The following is a 21184-nucleotide window of genomic DNA, read 5'->3' as shown; positions in this document are numbered from 1 at the left end:
ATTTTAGTAAAAAAGTCTGCATACTGTTTAAAATTAATAGAATAACCCCACCGACCAAACTGCGTATATGAGTCCAAAGTCTGTCATAAGCTTGGCTAATATGACGGGCTTTCTTAAGGCACAGAAATGGTCCAGATTCACTCACAGGCTGCGGTTGACATTTTTGGGCTCGCTCCTGACCAACAGTCCAATGCACTTTCAATCAATTTGCTCTCTTACCTTCCAAGCCACAGCTGAGCTCAAATCTTCATGTTTTAGATTCACACTAATGATCACAATCATGTCTTTGTATATAATAAAAACTTTTATTCCTTATCTACAAAATAAAAGATACAAATAAAAACCATTCGGCACTGTTTTGTTGTTTTAGTGGAATCTCCATGGCCATTATAATCAAATATTTGCTCATGCAACCCTCTTTAAAGCTCATTGCACTGAATTTTCTAGCACATTGATACAAGGCCTCGTAAATGTAGAATAAGAAAATGTAGCTGTACACATGGATGATATGAAAAGTCTGTCGTGATTTTGTCACCATCGTGTCGTTCCACTTGTACAATCTTCTTTCACAAAACACACAAAAAATTTAGAAGAACTGTAAAGTCATATGATAGCTTTGTGTGAAAAAAAATAGCTTAAAAGCCTCAAGTGTGCATTCATTGTAACTGTTATAAAAAATGTTGGGTATTTCCAATCCAGCATTGGGTCAAAGGGGACAAACCCAGATGTTACATTTAAAAAAAGTTTATTTTTGACCCAACAATGGGTTAAAACAACCCAGCATACAGGGTAGCTTAAATTACAACCCAACGGGTAGGGTTTGTCCCTTTTTGACCCAACACTGGGATGACAATAATTCACTTTAAATTCTTCTGTGTTCCACGGATGAGAGAAATATCAAAGGGGTTTGGAACGACATAAGGGCGCGGTTTCCAATAGCCATTCGAGTAATAAATGTGTGTGGCAACGAACTGAGTTAGGAAGAGTCTCTGAAAGAGTTATGAGAGTGTCACTGAAAGACGGTGTGATAGGTGGGACACTGCTGAGACTTCATGAATTTAAGGGCATTTTTGAGCTCTTTGCTCTTCTTTTCCCATTTGTGAATGGACATAAGCAGCAACTGCTGGTCCACCTTTCGGCCCATGATGAGAAAGTTGCTCCCGAGGTTGTCCAGCTGTGAGCAGGGACAGTTTGCGCCGTTCTTGATGTATAGCGTGATCTTCTTTAAATCTTTCTTTCTTAGTACTCCACTCTTCAGAACCTTCTTCTTCTTCTGTGCTGCGATGAGTTTGCGGTCTCCTTTTTCTTTTTTCACCTCTTTAATCTTCATCTTGATTGCTGCAGAGAAAAAATAGAAAGACATTAAGAAAACTTAACCTGAAAATCCTGTCATTATTTAATCACCCTCATTTTAAAAAGGATCTCTGAAGAAAACTTAATACAGATTTTGCAATACAAAAACGTTTACATGTACATCCTGAGAAATGAAAGCTGTAACTGGGGTCAAAAGCTGTCATCCTTGTACCTAAAAAGTCCATATATTAGTACCTCAAAAGGTACATATTGGTACTAAATGGTACATAGGATCTTTTTAAGGGGTAACATCCCATTGACAGCTTTTGTACTTTTGTTTATGAGAATGTTTGTGTGTGTCTGTATGTATGTGCCAGGTGCTTAACTCTTTCCCCGCCAATGACGAGTTATCTCGTCAATTAAGAGAGAACATTTGCATTTGAAAAAACTAAGTCAAAACATTATTTACTAATTTTAAACTCTGTGTATGTTTTAAATTGTTGTGAATCTGATCTCTAACAAAATGGCTTCACAAAAATACAATTATTTCAGCTTTTTGCTTTTTTTTTTAAGACAAATACCCACACTGCAAAAATGATTTTCAAGAAAAAAATTCTTAGTATTTTTGTCTTGTTTTTAGCAAAAAAAATTTCTTAATGAGCAAAACAACCCAGAAAAATAAATCTCGTTTTTAGACCAAAAATATCCAATTTAAGTGATTTTGTGCATTAAAAAAAAAATCTGTCAATGGGGTAAGCAAAAAAATCTTAAACATTTTTCTAAAGCACTAAATTCAAGAAAAATTAGCTTACCCCATTTGCAGATTTTTTTGCTTGTTTTATGCACAAAATCACTTACATTTTAAAACTAGATTTATTTTCTTGGGTCGTTTTGCCTATCAAGAAAAAGCATCTTAATTTAAAAAATGTTTGATATTTTTACTGAAAACAAGACAAAAATACTAATACGATTTTTTTCTTAAATCATTTTTTGCAGTGCATATTCAAGATTTTATATGCAGAGAAAAAATGTAGAGAGGATAAAAGTTTTTTTCCTGTTTTGTTTGTTTGTTTGTTTATTGTTTTTTAAAGCATAGGGTCTGTTCTTTCATTTGATATATTTGTATGTTTATATATTTTCCTGGAAGGCATTTTGTTAAACTTTTGTGAAAATCACAAAAAATGCTGGCGGGCAACTTTTCAAAAATGGCTGGCGGGGAATGAGTTAAAAAACTCTACTTTTGTGTTCCAGTGGGATGGGGACAGCATACAGGTTTGAAGGGACACAAGGATATGTAAATAATAAGAGAATGAACAAGAAGATGAGCAATTGCTCAATTTTTTGCAGATGAGCAATTGCTTAATTTTTTTTGGAAAGACTCTTTGGAAAAAGGACTGGGTTCTAACTTGTTGTCATTGAACTTTATTTATTGGAAAACATGGCAAACCTTTCCTTGGGGCTCTTGATCACACTCCCATGTATTTCTGCCGGCTCGAGCAACAAGACATTTCACAACAAGCACACAGGAAGAACCAAGGCTATCCGGAGCGCTGGAATGGTTTACACCTCCCTGGAGGAGCATCATTTAAACATGGACGCCACTAATTGCGATCACACGGGAGAGAATGGAGAGAGTAGAACGGAAAGTTTGAAGACAGATGTGAAAAATGAACACCCCTTCAGCGGCCCGATCACATCGTTACATCTGGCCCCTAACAGGGGTAGATCCCCCAAACCTTTTCTTACTGGAAAACATCTCTCTAAGTATATATTTGTATTTACCCTGGGACTTTAAGTCGTACGGTGCTGTATCTAGATTTCATCTGACAGTTGATTTGCAATGCTGTTGATTTTGTTGTCACATTGTTTTGTTATGTGGAAGAAAAAACAAAAGTGTTAAAACCCAGCTAAAGTCATAACCTTGATATCTTTAATATTAACTGAGTAAGATCATTTCAAAGATTGAAATCAATGTGATAGTTGAAATCAAACGTTGATTTCACAGGTATGCAGAGAGATGACTGAATCTTGACTGAAACAAGGTTAAAGCAATAATGCACATTATGGTTTTACTTATGCAACTAGGCACACAAATGAATCTAATCGTGCATCTTAATGCATTTTAAGGGCTGTTCATGAACGACTACAATAACTAAAGACAATGTTTTTTACATTTTGGAGTCCACATTACAACTATAACAATAAAGATACCAAGAAACAATGTTGCTGGGATAAATTTTAGATTTAAAACACAGTAAAATGGTCTCTGACACTGATGAGATTCCTACATGTTGTTTTGCTTGTCTATGTTCTCTTTCACAAAGTTTTAGATGCTTTGAAACTGATACAGACTCATATAAAAGTATGAATAAATCTATGATCACAAGATGACTACTCCACGCGACATGCGCCAATCTGCAAAATCTGCACATGCCTACAATGCAAAACGTGATTTTTAAGGAAAAATTCTTAGTATTTTTGTCTTGTTTTCAGTAAAAATATCTAAAAATTCTTAAATTAAGATGCTTTTTCTTGATGAGCAAAACGACCCAAGAAAATAAGTCTAGTTTTTAGACCAAAAATATCAAATTTAAGTGATTTTTTTTTTCAAAAAACAAGCAAAAAAATTGCCAATGGGGTAAGCACATTTTTTCTTGAAATTTTCTTGAATTTAGTGTTTAACATTTTTTTCAAACTTGTTTTTCCTACCCCATTGGCAGATTATTTTGCTTGTTTTATGCACAAAACAAGACAAAAATACTAAGATTTTTTCTTGAAAATCATTTTTTGCAGTGTACAGCTTTTCTCGTGTGGTGAAAGCGTATTGTGCAGTAGTGATGGGCAGTCCGGCTCTTTCCATAGATTCGGCTCTTTCGGCTCAAGCTCTGGCTCTACATTTTAGTGATGGCATTCCGGCTCTTTTCATAGATTCGGCTCTTCTGGCTCGGCTCCCTTAGAAGAGCCGGCTCTTACGGTCCCACCCCTGCCTGCGTCTGAAGATTCGACTCTGCTTGTTCGTTAATCAGCTCTTAGAACGGCTCGTTCGCGAACGACCCATCACTATTGTGCAGCATTTAGTGCAAATATGTTTATCTTCAACAGCGCCTACCCTGAAGAGTCGTGTCCACGAAAGGTGCAGGATTTTGGATGCACGAGCAAGGCGTGCGGACCGACCCCACTTCACCTCTGTAACCGCCCCCATTTTGCTCTTTCCACATGTCTCCTATTGAAAATGAACTATGTTTAAACGCCCATAACAGAGTGATGCTGTCGCAACTGTTTTCCTCTTTAGGGAATTTCATGTACTCAAGTACTCTTTTTATTTTTGTAAAACAACACAACAGCAAGTCATAAAATAACATTATAGCTATCATTAATAGTGTGAATGGCCCTCAATCCTTTCACATTTGCTTCTGGCAGGACCTTCCTTTTTCAAATCACATACTAGTAATGTGCACAAAAGAGAAACTCTGCTTCAAATCCAAAAATGTGTGAGCTTGTGGTGACAATTTCTCTGAAATTAAACATGAATGTGCCAAGTAAACCTGTAACTGATGATATGAAACTATGAAGCTATGAAATGATATCTCAGACTGTGCGCTTGCCCACACCACAATGCTCACATGAACACTCGACATTTTGGGATATCGCATACATAAAAAAAAAAATCACTGGATGGAAACGCCAAGATGCGCATACATTTTAAAAATGTGCATATAAAAAGAAACAAAACATGCACAAAATGCAATGGAAACACACTTACCGAATAAACGGATTAATGCGGATCAAAAAGTCATGTAATTTGTTCATTCTGAAATGCCTTATCCAAAGTGTCCCATCAAATTGGTTCGGTAAAATGACCTTCCAGAAATGTCTTACGCAATTGCAGGCTTCTTCCGTCTTCGAATGCATAATGACATGAAAGTGTTTGTTGTGTTTCCTATGCTTGCAAAAAAGCCAATAAGCTTTTCCTACAGCAGCAAATATTTAAATGCATATAAGTTCACTGTAGACAGATGAATAAATCACATTTATGCATTCTGGCAGACACTTCTAACCAAAGCAGGTTACAATGCATTCAATCTATTAATTTTTTTCCAGTATATGTGATCCCCATTGCTTTTGCGCTGCTACTGAAATGCTTGAGCTACAGGAACACCGTAGACTACACAATACACTCACGTCAGTGGTTTAGTCACTGTTGCCATGTCAGACCATTTAGACAAACAGAGCAATGTTTAAAGTGTCCCAAACCACAATGTTTACACTCTTCGAGGGAAATATCCTACAGCTGGGTTACTTAATGTTGTCTCTGCACATTAAACCTGTAAAGGAAAAAGTATTTTAGCACTGAAAAAATTACATCACCTTTTAGTCACAGTTGAGCGAAAGATTTTTTCCGTCAGATTTACCCAGCAAAACCAATGAATAACTGCAAAGCACACAAGCCTAACTGCAGCTGGGATGCACAGGGCCTTTAAATTCAGGTGGTCGCTCGTGACCCGTAATGCTTGTGGGCAGCGAGCACGCCTGGGCAATATCGTGGTGACAAGCTGAAACCGCTTTTTAAACAAGACCTGCTTTAAATTGCTGGCAGTATGTCTGACATCAGATGAAATCAGGTGAGGAGGAAAAGCTGTCACTTTGAGCACTTGCACTCTTCAGTAATTCTGAAAACGATGCTCAGCCATGTCCCCATTTAATGCCCAGAAATGGATGGGACCTTTGGGATTTTTATCAACAGAAACTGACAAGTTTCGTAATTCAGGGTGGAATAATGAAAAGAAGCTTGTAATTCGTAATTCACTTAGAATGAAAAGAAGCTCTTTATTAAGATTTTCACTCTTTTATCAACCAATACACTAAAGTTTCTCCTGTAGCTCAGTTGCATTAGGAGTGCAGAAGGTCATCGGTTGGATTCCATGAAATACACATGCTGATCAAATGTAAACCTTGTAATGCGCTGTAAGTCTGCCAAATGCATAGTGTAACTGCATGTGCTCAATGATCAGGTAACTTAGCAAACACGTAAAAATTAGGGGGATGGCACGAAGGGATGCACCCTACAGCAAGGTGGGTGCATGTCGAAAAGTTTGATAGGTTCTTTAAAAAATTATTTGTGTCTTAACCTTTTATAGATGGCTTTTGTGGACTAAACTCAAATTCTGGTAGACTTTCAAATAGAATCAATAACAACAAAATCATCCCCTGACGGTATATTCACACGGGATGAAAGTATTAAAGCTTCTTGTTTACTTTTAATGGATGACATCATGGGTTGCCAAACCGAATTGTGGATCCGTCAACATCACGTCACTGCCGTTGGTCACAGCAGAAGTTGAACATTTCTCAACTTTTCAAGCGCCAATTGGTGCGTCAGCCATTCAGATCGCCTTATGCAAATAACCTAGCGCGAGCCAGCCAATTACGTTTATGCAAGACCAGAGCATGTGTTGCAGCCACTGTGATTGGCTGTTGGCCACGCCTTCCATCAAGCGTTAATGCTTTCGCCCCGTGTGAATGTACCGTTTGCGTTAAACTGTGATTGTTATGGATCAGGTGTTCTGTCGAAGTCTGTTCCCCATAGAGTGTATGTTTCTTATCGTTTATTTTTTAGATAGATTAAATGTTTAAATGGCTTGGCTACTGAGATGTGTGCATGTATGTAATATATATGTGTTGTTCTTTATTGGTAAATCAATAATTTTTGTGAATCGCTAAAGTACATATTAAAAGCAATACTATCATGTATTCTATATAATATCATTTATTAAATATTTCTATAATTTCTTCCTTATATTTATAGCCTACATGCTTGTTTTAAAACTATTCTAAAACTATTATATTTACATTAAAACATTAGTAATCATAGGCCTGTTTATATATTAATAACACTTTGCATCATGTGTGTGTGCTATATTTATGTATTTAAACATAATAATTTTAAAACAAACAGTAGGGACAAAAAGGAAGACGACATAGGTTATAAGATATAAGGTAAAAAGAAAGCAATAAGCCCCGCGAAGCAGTGGGTTACCAATGGTGTTACAGTGCATTTTATAACAGCTAAGGGGCGTTGTTAGAAACCCCCTTAGCTGTTATAAAATGCACTGTAACACCACTGCTTCGCGGGGCTTATTGCTTTTATAAAACGGTTACTTCATATGCATAGCAGGATTTCATAAAATAAAACACAAATAAGTTGCAATTATAATAGTACAAATATTACTCTTCCGCCAAAGAAAGTAGTTCCTCAGACTCAAGTGTGGCTTGACACTTCCTTAACAGTAAACTCTGATTACGCATGAGATTATGCGAGTATCTGGTAAATGCGAGCGTCTCTTTTATCATAAACCCTGAAGACTGCAGCAGGCACTTATTCTGTCATGACACGTGATGCACACACCATCTCCTAAAACGCAGAACACATATTTTGAAATTACGAACTACACACATGACAAGCTACATACATGTTGTGACGAACATCGCATCGTGCGCTTCAAAAAAAGAAGTCATCAGCCGCCACTGGAATACATGATATTATTGCTTTTTTAGTATAACCCATAAAAATTTCTAAATAAATTATAAACGTTAATAACGTTATAAGAAAATGCTAAAGCTAAAACACGGTTCTTTCAAGAGTCTTTCGCTAAAACATTATTGGTGGAAGCAAAAATGCTTATTATTTGGAATTACTGAGAAGAAACCAAAAGCCTTACAGTATAAACAAATAATAAAAGACAAACTGAGCCATTTAAACTCTCAAAGTCAAACAGAAAAACAATGAATTTCCTCTACACTACATCAAATATTCAGCAGTATTCAGGAGCCAGTGAATACACGACGACAAAACAGCAGCCGTCTACACACACACAAATCACAAGATGTGTGCGGCCTGACCAGTATGTGTTGATATACTGATTACTGTTATACTTAGAAAACTGACAACCACAACCACAAGAATTAAAACACTCATTCCAAGTGAGACAAATCACCCACACGTATCAAACTTATATATACAGTATGGCACTAGTTTACAAACAACACGTCAAATGACATAAGACCAGAAGAAAAGACTTTTATGACTTCAGTATTAGTGTGTAAAAGCTTTAAACATTATAAACCTACATTATAAATCTCTTAGTGATGTCTACACTTACTGACTTTTCATTATAAATAACAGCCAAAAAGTAAGTAAGTAAAGATCTAGAAGATAGAAACGACCTTCTGTACTACTAACAATATTTGTTTGGGTCATTTGTCATAGTTGTTAGGGTAAATATAAGAAAATCCAAGAGAAACAACCCTCACTGCCAAAGATAAATCACGTCTATGTGTGTGTTTAATGTGTTGTAGTGTAGGAAAGACTTTTTAAATGGCGTTTAACCTCTTATGTAATCCCATAGATGTACAGACTCATTCTCCCACAAGTTTGTGATGTTCATTATCTAGAATTTGATACTTTTGAAATAATATTGCTCAAAATATTTAATGTCCACTTTTTTAAACAGACCACAACCAATGTTTTCATTCATACTGAAGTACATCAAGTCTAATGTAACACTAAGGGAGCGTGCACCAAAGAGTTTAAACGCAGCTAAAATGCCAGGCGGGCACCCAACTGTGCGCTTGCAAGCTTTTTTTCAACTGAGCATTTGGTTGCTATGATACTTCTGCTTTGCTTATCAGTCGTTGAACGATGTGCCGGTTGGTTGTTGTAATGTGTCCCGCTCCTCCTCCACTGTGATTGGATGGCTGAGTGAGAAGTGACATTGAGGAGCTCAGCGTTTTACCCAAACTTGAAAAAAGCGGAAAAACTGCCAGCTGCTGGCATTTTTGAAAAGCATGTTGCTTCCATTGGAAACATTTAAAAACATCTTCCGGCGTAAACGCTTTGGTGTGCACGCCCCCTTAAGGTTGTACGTTGATTGCTAGTAACTTACCGAAATCACTGGCACAGTAATGCTCCATTATGGTGTCGGATTTCAACTCAGTGTCACAGGGCGGACAGACTTTTGAAACTACAAAGTAAAGAAAGAGAAGAGTTAAACACAGTTCTTATGTGAAAAGTTGAAACATTTTAAGTATTTTTTGTTTATTACTGAAAACATTAAATACACAGTTTCTGGCAGTGAACATACACATTGTAAAACTGTCACAATGGCGTACATTTGTCTGAGTACTTGATCACACATAAACAGTCACATAAATCTTATAGCACAATGTACATATTAAAACCATGCAACACAATCTTCTTACAAATCCCCCTTTTTCAACAGCAATTTTAAATAAAAGATCCAGGGTGTGCTTGCATTTTGTTTGTTTGCATTTTGCAGAGTCTGTTACCTAGTTTACATGACGGGCAATATTGTTTTAACAACACGATTTTCCCACGGAGAGTCTCCTTAGTAGGGCTGTAACGATTAATCATGCAAATGCACGTTTTCTCAATGAATGAATTTGAATTACTTACGGTGAAATCCCAGCACATCCCAAAGCCAGGGGGCACCCTCGTGCAGAAACTCCCTTTGTGCCACAGAAGAAGTAGCATTACAAACGCTATTCCAGGAAATGTCTACAGAAATATTTATATCGCTGTTCCTCAAATTGTTTCAGGAATTTTCATGATAATAAAGAATATTTTGAATGATTTCCACGTTGTAAACAACTCCGACTCATAATGATTTTAGATTGATAAGGACTTCCTACTGACCAAATGCTGTGCATGAAACACAGAATCGCAATCTTGCGATTCAGAATCGATTTCAGACAGGCATTTTTAATGGGACACACGATTAATCGTTACAGCCCTACTCCTTAGGTTTGTTTAATTTGATGCGCCGTTGCAAAAACCGACAGCTGCCTGATGAATGCAATGCATTTTGGTTCAAACTTTTTTTTGATTTCCTCGGTACTGCATATCTGGTATTACGATCATTCGGATCACAAGTGGACGACGATACATACAGGTGTAAACGGGGTGTAAAGGTTTTGAGCTCGTCCACTTTCGACTAAATTCAGAGGTACGCATTCAACCGGATTGCTTTTGTGATGTAGACGCTCATGTGGTCGAATGTGTTCAAACAGCCACAAAAGATCGGCAACTCTCCACCTACTGATCTAATGCAGTGTTTCCCACAGGATTTTGAGAGACTGTGGCGATGATAACGGCACACGCTAATTAGCATATATGTGACATAATCTAGCAAAATAAAAAATACCCATATACCTTTACCTAATCACATGTGTCTCAAACAATCGTCTCAACGTCTTGTGATCATTTCTCAAAAGGGCACGTGTGATAAAACGAATGCATGCATAGAAAACGCACATACGTCTCACTTTCAGACGTGAAATCGCACATGAGCTTGAAATTGTGCGCAGCTGAACAGTTGCAGATTTTCGCCTTTATTAATGTCATTGACGTATAAAAGAGCACCCGTCAAAATGTAAATCCTTAAAGCAGCAATCCTTGCAAAAGTGCGTACGTCTGCTCAGACCCTGACGTGGCGCTATGCACTTTTTTATATCAAAGATTTTTTATAAATATGGACTTTGCCGTGGATGTTTGCGTACGCACACTTTACAATCAAATCTGTGCGTATGCACACTTTATAAACAAGGCCCCGGATGAGCAGAATGATGTCATCAAATCGCAGATCTGTATTGGCAGGATAGAATGTATGTTTTGAATGTCGATTATTTATCTGCAATTTGTCAATGTTTTATAGCACACTACTTCACAGATATTCCTAAGGAAAACATATTCACACTAAAAAGCCAAAAAACTTCAAGTTTGATTTCATAGGGACATTAATAGGCGCATTCGTTCAGGGAAAACACTGATCCATTGCTGTGTTGGACTCATGCACGGCAGCAGGCCAGAGCTAATGGATCTTAATCTACAGTGTTTGAAGCCATGAGAGGCAGAACGTTTGGCAGCTCTGGTTTTATTTCCTCACAGAGAAGAGAAGTTATGAGGGAAGACTTGTACTAGTTCACTGAAAAATTTTATAACCTACTACAGTACAGGTTTATATGGTGTATGTCCAGCCCTTTTGGGTCTGTGTTGTGCCCAGAAATTATCTGCATATCACTCAACATTAATGCAGCCTAATAAAAACAAATGTATCTGGCCATCCTATAACTCAGGATGTTTTGTAAAAACTCATAGCAGATGTATGATTTTAATAGGGCACTGTGAAATCTTCCTTCTCAGCAGTTTGACAGTAAATGTGTTCACTGGCACATGCAAACTAGTGGTAGACCAATTAATCGGCACCGACAGTTAATTGATGAAACAAACGTCTATCTGCAAAAAATCCATGCCGATAATTTTCCTAGTGCGTCTGTTGCTTCATATCATTATGAAGTTAATAATTTGCTGAATAGATGCTGCATTAGTAAAGAAACAACAGCAGGAACCTAAGTTTGTCATCAAGGTTGACAGGACACTAATATTAGTAGTACCTTAAACAAAAATACAAGCAGATAAATCCAACCCAAATGTTATATGTCATGATTATTACCATTGATTTGCATTAGTTTATATCCAGCTGGTTCCTTTTACTCATGATTTATCCATATTTTAAGTTAACAAGGAGAGAAAGTGATCTATATGCAGTTGTTTGCTATGTTAACATATCTTTTTTATCATAATCCATATTTTGTTATTTTGATAATCATTAGGTGTTAAAAAATAAGCAAATAAAGGTCAAGACTACACATATAATAGACATTTATGTCACCAGTAGAAGTATTTTCACAGAAGTATTTACTTCAAAACTTATAATTGATATAATTTTATTTATACATTTATTTGGTTTAGCACATTTTCGTGACTTAGTACTGTTGTTTTAGTACTTTTTTTAATACATTTCAGCACTGTTTCACTTTGATTGTTATGTTTGTTTTTTGTCCAGTATCCATTTTAAAACAATCAGTCGATTAATCGGTTATCGGCAAGTAGGGACGCAGAAATTCGTGTCATGGGAGGTGCTTCTGCTGCTCTGCTCGCTTCCTGTAATCACGTCACTACTAGAGCAAGCTCCTGATTGGTTAACATGAGGCATTTTTCCGCCAAAGTTAAAATTTTTAAACTCAGCAATGCTTAATTTGCGCCATTTGTGCGAACAAGGTGGAATTGCGTCTTCTGCGCCGCACTAAATGCCTCATTTGCGTCGCGAGACCTCCAGACACGCAACAACTCGTCTTCACATTGATTTAACATTGAAATCACTCGCACTTGACGCCTCTAATGCTACGTACACACCAAACGCGTGGCATCGCGTTACTCGCTCTAGATTACTTGCGGGATTTAACTTCGTGTCATGAGAATTTTTCGCTCGAGTTGAATATTTTCAACTTGGGCGAAGCGCGTGTTTTTGCGGCAAATGCGGCGCCCATATCACGTAATTCGCATCGCCCCACGCGAGGACGCATCTGATCGCGTCTTTGCATTGACTTTGTATGTAATCTACTCGCGCAAATCGTTGAACTCACATCTGGTGTGAACCCACAGTAACACGGCTGGTGTGAACGCAGCATAACACACTTATTGTGCAAAAGAAACAATCACATGCTTGACCCAGATTAGATGGTCTGCCGGTCTTTGCTGGTCTCTGAGGTTGTTTAAGCAGATATGTTGTCTGGTTTCAAAAGAGATTTGGGAAGACCAGCTTTTTTTCCCCCTTAAAGGGATAGTTCACCTAAAAACTACAATTCTGTCATTATTTACTTACAGTCATGTTGTTTGTTGTAAACCTGTAAGAAACTTATTTTTATATATTTTGATAAGTTAACCACACAGTGGCATCCAGAGTAAGAAAAACAAATATAGGAGTTAATTGTGTGATAACCACATCTTTTGTGTTTAACAAAATAATGAAACTGAAAAGAAATTACAGAATTTTCATTTTTGATTGTACTGTCTATCCCTTTAAACCAGAAAAGACCGGCAAACCAGCTTATACCTTTTCTCAGCTAGGAAAGAAATGTACACTACAAAGACTTTTTAAAGGAATATTTTATTCCCATCTGTCATTGACACATGACTAATAAAGTTTTTTTGATATTTGATTAAGGTTTGGAGAATTCATTTGATTTGATGGTTTTGACAACAGCATAGTTCAGTTGTAGAAACTTCCGGGCCTTAATCACTAAATCATTGACCGCCTATGCAGGGTGATTGGGAAAAACGCAGGATGTGGTTCGTGAAGATTTGGAAAAGTCATTCTTTTATACAGTTGAAACCACTATTCACTCCCTATGGGGTGGTTCTGACAAAGCAAACCATGACCAATTTGGCACTGAAATCGACCACAAGATGATGTGTGTTATATCTGATCTCGATGGCAGCGAATATGATTTTTCATTTACTCAGCACCGATCCAAAGGCCCTCCCTCGAGCTAACAAACCAAAAGCATCTGGTTACAAGAACTTACATGGCTCGTCTCCAAACTCCCCCTTCCAGGTTAAAAAACCAGGGGTCAGAGTTTATCACCCCAGCCTCGAGCACAGCCATAGCAGGAGATAATGAGGGGAGGGGTCAAAGTTCACCAAGCTTCAGTGCACAGGTCGTGGGGAGTTGAACCCCTCTGTAAGTTTTAACAGTGAGCAGGAATTCCCATACATTAAATATTCTGCGGATTGGAGACAGCGGTGTGTTTGCACACAGCGAGCGTATGGTGGAGTCATCGTTTCTTGCAGTCTCACAAACTGTAGTGAGCTGCGTTCGTGAAATTTAAACGTTTTTATTTGCATTGCAGAGCGATTTATTCTGTTTTGCAAGGTGGTTTGTTGGCAGGACGCCTGGTAGAAGTGGAGCCAAGCATTTGTCAGGGGTACGAGCGTGGATACTTCTGCAAACTGAGCTTCGGCAAGAAGCAATCCAAAGATTGAATGATATCAGACCAATAAGGTTTTTTTTAATCTTTTTAAATTAATTCAGATGTGTATAGACTCCATACACATAAGATTCCTCATTAGATACCTTTGAAAGTCTAGTCATGTTTAAAAGCGTTACAGTTTTACAGTAAATGTAGTTTTACGATGCTGTTTGTCAGCTATTTCAATAATGTAGCAAATTATTTATTATCTCAGCCTATTTACTGTTTCTATCTGACTGCAAAACTACACCAAAAAGTCGATTTTATGGGTCAGATTAGGTAGAAGCAGTTTGTTACCCATTAAATAAAAACTGTGCAATGTGACATTGCAATTTTCTCTGTTGCCCCACAAAAATACCCTGCAGATAATGTTAAAATTGACTCTTTGTAGGTGTGAGCAAAAATTTGACGTTTTGGGTGTGTCCTTTAAAATACAAATGAGCTGATGAATGCAAACACTGATCACCATAATAGTGGTTTGTTAAAATTGAAACTCAATTGTGCTGTCAATTATTTTTCTCTCTTTCTGCACTAAATGGCAGTGCTGTGGTTGTGTAGTGCAGATTAAGGGGCGGTGTTATAATAATAAGATCCCCTTCTGACATCACAAATTTCAATTATCTACTTTTTCACATGCTTGCAGAGAATGGTTTACCAAAACTAAGTTACTGGGATGTTCTTTATTACATTTTCTAGGTCGATACAAGCACTGAGAACCCAATTGTAGGACTTAAACATGGAAAAGTCAGATTTTAATGATATGTATGGTCCCCTGTGAGGATCGGATAATTTTACATTGCTGTACGACATGAAACAACCAGCAGTTTCTATTTGCATACTGGATACAATATGATTTCAAAGTAAAAATGTACTTTATAGTGTGTTTTTAAGTGGCCACATGTTTTTATATTTAAATAACTAAAGTGTCTCTGATGGAGAAAGAGATGTGTGCAAGGCAAAAAAGTTCTTGTCCTGACAGATAGGACAACACTTCTCAATTCTCTAAAAAAGCCCACAGATTCCACTGAGATGCTTCCCGTATCCGACAGATTTCTGCATCAGGGACTTCCTGCATCAGAGTTTATGGGGAAAATGTTTAAACTGCACAGGTCATAATTTTATGGCTCATTTGGACCCTTGAAGTTATGAGCAGCAACACTTTGCACATAAACATTAATCAGGATGAGATACTGCTATGATTTATGTCTGTTTAAATGTGCAGTGAGCAGAGACAGAGATGGGTTTACAAATCTCTTGAGTCACCCACTGAAATCCTGCAACACTGGAATACACATTTATTCAAACACAAGCCTGAAGGTTTGTTTTTGTTTAACCAAATTAATTGTCTCAATTCTGATCAAATAATAAACTTAGCTCCCAAAAATCATAGTTTTAAAATGTAGTTCCCTCTTTAGCCAATGGTGTTCACTCTAAAATCTTATGATATGCTTATGCAGTGCCCCCCAAACCACAAGGGGGCCACCTTTTTCGTAATTTCATGCGGTGCTGCATAGAACGGTTGGCGAGTGACATTACTGTGCCGCGAGAGCAATTCGAAAGAATAACAAGCAGTCTGATCTCACGGTACTTTGATGTCATATGACGTTCACTCTGTGCAAGCCTGCATGCGATGGAACACGCTTATCGACGTGCATCTTGATCTAATAGGTATGGTTTTCTAACAAAGTTAGCGTCCGGAGCAGAAAAAACAGAAAAAGCGCATGCCTGCATGATCATATCACCGTTTACTGCCATGCGAGCAACAAATTAAAGCTTGCCGAGCTGCCTGCGGCCCGCGAGTGGCACAATGAAGAACACTGGCGTAAATGGTCATGGGTTCAAACCCAGGAAACACACAGGCTGATAAAAAATGAATACCTAGTAATGCAAGTATTTGCTTTGGATAAAGTGTCTGGACAATGCATAAATGTAAATGTAGTATATGCAGACTTAGAGGTGTAATGATTACCAGTTTAGTGGTTAAGCGCGATAAAATGTCCAACGGTTATTACCGCATCATCTTTATATTAAGTCCAACCTTGCCATTGTCACGGCCCGAACAACCCCTGTCCAACATCAACCAATTTAAAGGTCACGTTCTTCCTGATACCATTTTTAAACCCTAGTTAGTGTGTAATGTTGGTATAATAGCATAAATAATACCTGTAAAATGATAAAGCTCAAAGTTCACTGCCAGGCGATATATTTTCTTCAATAGAATTCCTCTTTAAAAGCCTACAACGAACGGCCGGTTTGGACTACAGTCCTCTATTTCCTGCTTTAATGACGTCAGTAAAACAGTTTGTTGACTAAACTCCGCCCACAGGAATACGTCAGTCACCAGCTTTGGCTCAAATGGCTCCGCTAAGCTAAGCTGCTATCAAATCACAGCACACTAAACAAACTACACATTCAGAACTCGATACGTATTTCTGAAGGAGGGACTTCACATAACAAGGAAGACATCAGCCTGTTTTGAGGACAGTGAAAACAGCGCTATACAGATAAGTAAATTGTGTGAAAAATACTGCGTTTTTTTTTACATGTGAAACATGAACACATGTTATATTGCCCACTATAAACACAATCAAAGCTTCAAAATCACAGACAGAACGGGAACTTTAATAAATAATGTAAGACAAACACATTCATTCATGTCTTCTCTCCATGACAATACTCCACTGCTGAATTTAAATCCAAAAAATGTTTACATTTAGGGAAATCTAGTTGTACTGACGCATGTTTAGTTAATATTTCTTTAGACAGATTCATCTTTTCTCTTCATTTTCCATTAAATGATGTGATCTGATGAGTTTAAAGCTTTGTTTGTTTCTTCAGTGATTGCTGTGAGCGCAGGTTTTGTTCAGCTCTCTCCTGGGTCATAAAGTTCACCTGATTTCTCACAACATACACAGACAGAAGACTTGATGATTTGTGTTTTTAGGAAAATCTGATTTATTCACTTATGTTTTAACTTATTTTCACGGACTAACGAATATGCACATTAGACCCCACCTCAACTCACTACCTGATCCACTCGGTCAAGTGCAAGTGCTGAAGACTAATCATAGGATTTACAATAATGTGTCTAATGTTGTAAAGAGCAATATATAAAATAAATTACCATTCTAATACACTTGTGGTCAACCCTGTATTTAGTATTCTTTTTGTTAAGACCTCCCTGCTTTGCAAATAAGTTAATGATATGCATATGAAAGAAAAGGTTTTTGAGTAAACTGCAGTTTTACAAAGAAAAGACTAAGCAATGGTGTTAACTTATGCACATAGTTTGTCCTAATATCATTAAAATCTGACTCTTTCCATGTTTAAGTGCTATAATTGGGTCTCCAGTGCTTCTAGATAAACCCAGTAACTATTAAAAAAAAGGTCATTGAAATTTGGCTTTCCTTGTGATGTCAGAAGGGGATAATACCGCCCCTTAATCCAACCACAGCACTGCCATTTAGTGCAGAGATCAGATCATTTTCATGTTAAAGGACACACCCAACAAGGTGGCAATTTTAACATGCTATAATAAATTATATTCATGATATTTTGAGCTAAATCTTCACTTACATATTTTGGGGACACCAAATATTTATTTGACATCTTAAGAAAGTCTTGTGAAATGTCCTAAAACAAATTAGAAATACTACATAGTCATATAGATAACATAATTTTTTTTTACCACAGTGGGACTTTAAGCTGATATTTTTTGCACTACTAATGTCACCAAATAGACTTAATAATAATAATAATTATTATTATTATTATTTTCAGACAGGTTTATCAAATTCTCTCCACAATTTCCATTGGTTGGCTGAAAAGATAGTCCTGCCCCAAACTGTTTAAGGTTTGCCAAAAACTTGTCATTTTGATTTGCACTTCACACATTTCTAACTTATAGTTGTCACTGCATATTAAACTGGGCTAGAAGAAAGTATTTTTACACAGAATTTAAGCCTTATAGATGTCAGAAATCATAAGACTGAGATGAGATTTTTGCAGTTGTCTGTAAAGAAAAGTCTCCTGGAGTATTCGAAGAATGAAGTCTTCTGTTTGTTTTAGAGAGTTTTTCCTTCTGAGATTTGATTTAGTGAAATATATCATTTACTGTCATGTCACTTGCCAGAAACAGCCTGTGAAACATGTCTGTGGGTCTGGCTGGCTCAGACCCGTCCCAATATTTCACCTCAAACCACAAGGGAAAAACAGCTCTTCGTGTTCCAGGGCCGATGCCTGCGTGTGTCTGTCGGCGTCAAATGAGGTTTTGTGCTGTCATGTTATCTCTAGAGTCCTGTTTCACGTTGATGTGCACCCTTACCAAAACACAAATCGCCTTTAACGTTTGGCTGTGAGTGACGTTCCCGTCTGACCGGGATGTGGATTTTGCTCAGTTCTGCTAGTTTCCACAGCCTCAGTCGTGTCATATCAGATAATAAGCTTTGTAATATGGTTCTTATAGATCTGTTGATTTTAATTTTGCTGCGGTTTTAAGAAGCTTGTTATTCTTTAAGAAGCCAAGCTACTTAACTTATATAAACAGCAGTGTGGTTACATTTTTTTCATTTGAGAACATTGTAATTCATCAAATATTAGCTGTGAAACGAGTTGCTGTGTGCTACGTTTAGACATACATAAATATGCACATCAATTTAGCTTTAAAACATAGCAAACACACATTTGTTTCTGTTTTATATTCAACTTTAAATTTATATTTAAATTTTATATTAAAACTCAGATTTATTAAACATTTTGCAATTGCAACCCTCTTATGTTAGTTGTAGTATAAGATAACTTTTTATTAAGGTTACTGTTAATGTGATGGACCACATGCATGTTAAATATCTATTATTTTCTGCATTGTTTTGTTGGGACACATCCTTTTGCTTTATTGCAATATTAAATATGTGTTTCTGTAGCTTTGCATTAATAGCGCAAAGCTCATACGTTTGATCCCATGCATATAGAGACAAAAATGTATACTTTGAAAAGTCACTTTGGATATAAATGTCCACCAAATGCATGAATGTAAATGTAAACAAATCATTAGGAACCCATTCAGGTTTTTAAGTTGTTCGCTCTATTCAACAACATCCTATTTTCCCATTTTCTCCTTCTCCTGTGCTTCACCTCTTCTGTCTCTCACAATAGCCCTTCTGGTCTCAATGAGACAAAGTAATCTACAACATTTCAGACTAATTAGTGATCCAAAAGGTTTGGCAGCCTGGCTAATTGGAAACCTAAATGCACTGCTAAACAAAGACGGAGAGACATGGCGCAGCGGGGAAAGTCCTCTCCACATTCCACATCAGATGTTTGCTTTAAATAGTAAGAGTTTTTTTTTCGTCCTTCATTGTGCTTTCTTAAGACCCTCGAGCTAAACACAGAGAAAATCTACCAAAGGGGCTTGTTGAATGAATCTTTTTAGACCTAATGATTATACATTTTAAATACTTATTTATTATAGTCAATAGTTATTTTTAAAACAATTCATTAATGTGACTAATAAAAATTTTATATACTTTAAATATTAAATATTGGATATCAAATGTATTTTTTTTGTTAAGGTTTAATTGTCAATTTAGATTTTGACATACATTTTAGAAATTTTAAATAGTTTTTCACAAAATGTTAAAAATAAACAATTTCTTCTGTATGCTATTTTACAATTTTGCAAAAAAAGTCATAAAACAATTCATGCTGGGTTGTTTCAACCCATGGTGAGGACATTTTCTGGATTCATTTCAACCAGTGTTTAGGTTTGTCCTGTTTTACCTAACCATGTGTAGAAACAAAATCTGCAAAAGTCTAAAATGTAATCATTAACATAAAAATTGTTTCAAAATAATGACAAGCGTCCTACCTGGAGTTTGAGTGGCATGACCCGCGGAAAACTGCATGGGAATGCACAGATCATTGTCAATGGGAAACTTGTCACACTGCAGCATCTCTGGCCAAGGAAATCCGTAGGTCTCCATGACCGGGGCGCAGCTGTCCCGCACCGCCTCGCACAGAGAGCGGCACGGGTAGATGGGTCGGTCCAGGCACACGGGGGTAAACAGCGAGCAGAGAAACACCTGCGTATCAGCGTGGCAGCGTTTCGCCAGTAGGGGCACCCAGCTGCCCGCCTGCTGCTTGACCTCGGGCATGGTTTCGTGGTCCAACAGGTTCGGTAGCCTCATCTTCTTGTAGCCCACGTTATGGCAGAGCCGCAGGTCAGCTGGGATGTCCACGCACTGCGGCTGCTTGGCATAAAAACGGCCGTTGTGGAAATTGTCCGATTGCCAGCTGTAATAGTCGTATTCCTCTGCCGAAGCTGCTGAGGTGAGCAGAACAAGCGCCAGGGTCAAAACTTGGGTCAAAGACACCTGCCTGTTCTGCATTGCCATTTTTTGTTGAAGAGATGGTATAAAAAAACAAATTAATCCTTTGCTTTTTGCTGTGAAAAAATCAAATGCTGACTGACTATTCTGGCTTTTCCTCCTCCTTAACTAGAGATATCCTGTCAATTCTTCAGTTTAGTTATATATTCCTGGTTCGATAGGCAGTTTAAACAGGAGAGTAAGTGGCACGTCTCAATGCTGAGCTCTTTACTAGCTTGACTCATGTGCACCTAATGTATAAAAGCCAGTGGACTTAGGGCCCTTTGAGCAGACAAACCCCTGAGCAAGCATGACAACCCACCCACCTCCCACTGGCTTCCCCTGTCAAGCACAAACCACACCCCCTCCCAACCACGACCAATTGCCACACAGTGGGCGGTGCATACAGCCCACCCCCCTTGCAGACACTTGTACAGGCAGCCCACACGCTGTCCCGCAGTACAATGTGTGCGTGGAGCGCCCTGGTCTCATTCAGTTTCTATTGTTTACACACACACACACAACATCCAGATCACATCCTCTGTTTTGGCCTTTTACATTTTTCTTCATTAGGAAATAAACAGCAGCCTTCATGCCAGCACATCTACAGGTGGTCTGGGCGTTTCCACAGTCCTGTT

At 37.6% G+C, this 21184-nt stretch overlaps 1 protein-coding gene across 1 annotated transcript; it reads right to left on the bottom strand.

Annotated features, from left to right (window-relative positions):
- Window positions 1-283: 283 nt before the first annotated feature.
- Window positions 284-20841, bottom strand: sfrp5 (secreted frizzled-related protein 5). Its single transcript, XM_055170858.2, has 3 exons — window positions 20048-20841; window positions 9237-9314; window positions 284-1338 (listed from the first exon to the last, which is right to left on the bottom strand). Exons 1-3 carry the CDS (start codon window positions 20571-20573, stop codon window positions 1010-1012), a joined length of 933 nt encoding a protein of 310 aa, XP_055026833.1. The 5' UTR covers window positions 20574-20841; the 3' UTR covers window positions 284-1009.
- Window positions 20842-21184: the final 343 nt, after the last annotated feature.

The sequence above is a fragment of the Misgurnus anguillicaudatus genome, chromosome 11 (assembly GCF_027580225.2).
Source record: "Misgurnus anguillicaudatus chromosome 11, ASM2758022v2, whole genome shotgun sequence".
Classification (NCBI taxonomy): Eukaryota; Metazoa; Chordata; class Actinopteri; order Cypriniformes; family Cobitidae; genus Misgurnus; species Misgurnus anguillicaudatus.
This window is presented reverse-complemented; position numbering and strand designations above follow the sequence as displayed.

Coding starts and splice junctions, on each gene's coding strand:
- sfrp5 (XM_055170858.2), bottom strand. CDS start 20,573: ATGGCAATGCAGAACAGGCAGGTGTCTTTGACCCAAGTTTTGACCCTG. Junction 9,315..20,047: donor TCATGCCACTCAAACTCCAG/GTAGGACGCTTG, acceptor TTTACTTTGTAG/TTTCAAAAGTCTGTCCGCCC. Junction 1,339..9,236: donor TTACTGTGCCAGTGATTTCG/GTAAGTTACTAG, acceptor TTTTCTCTGCAG/CAATCAAGATGAAGATTAAA.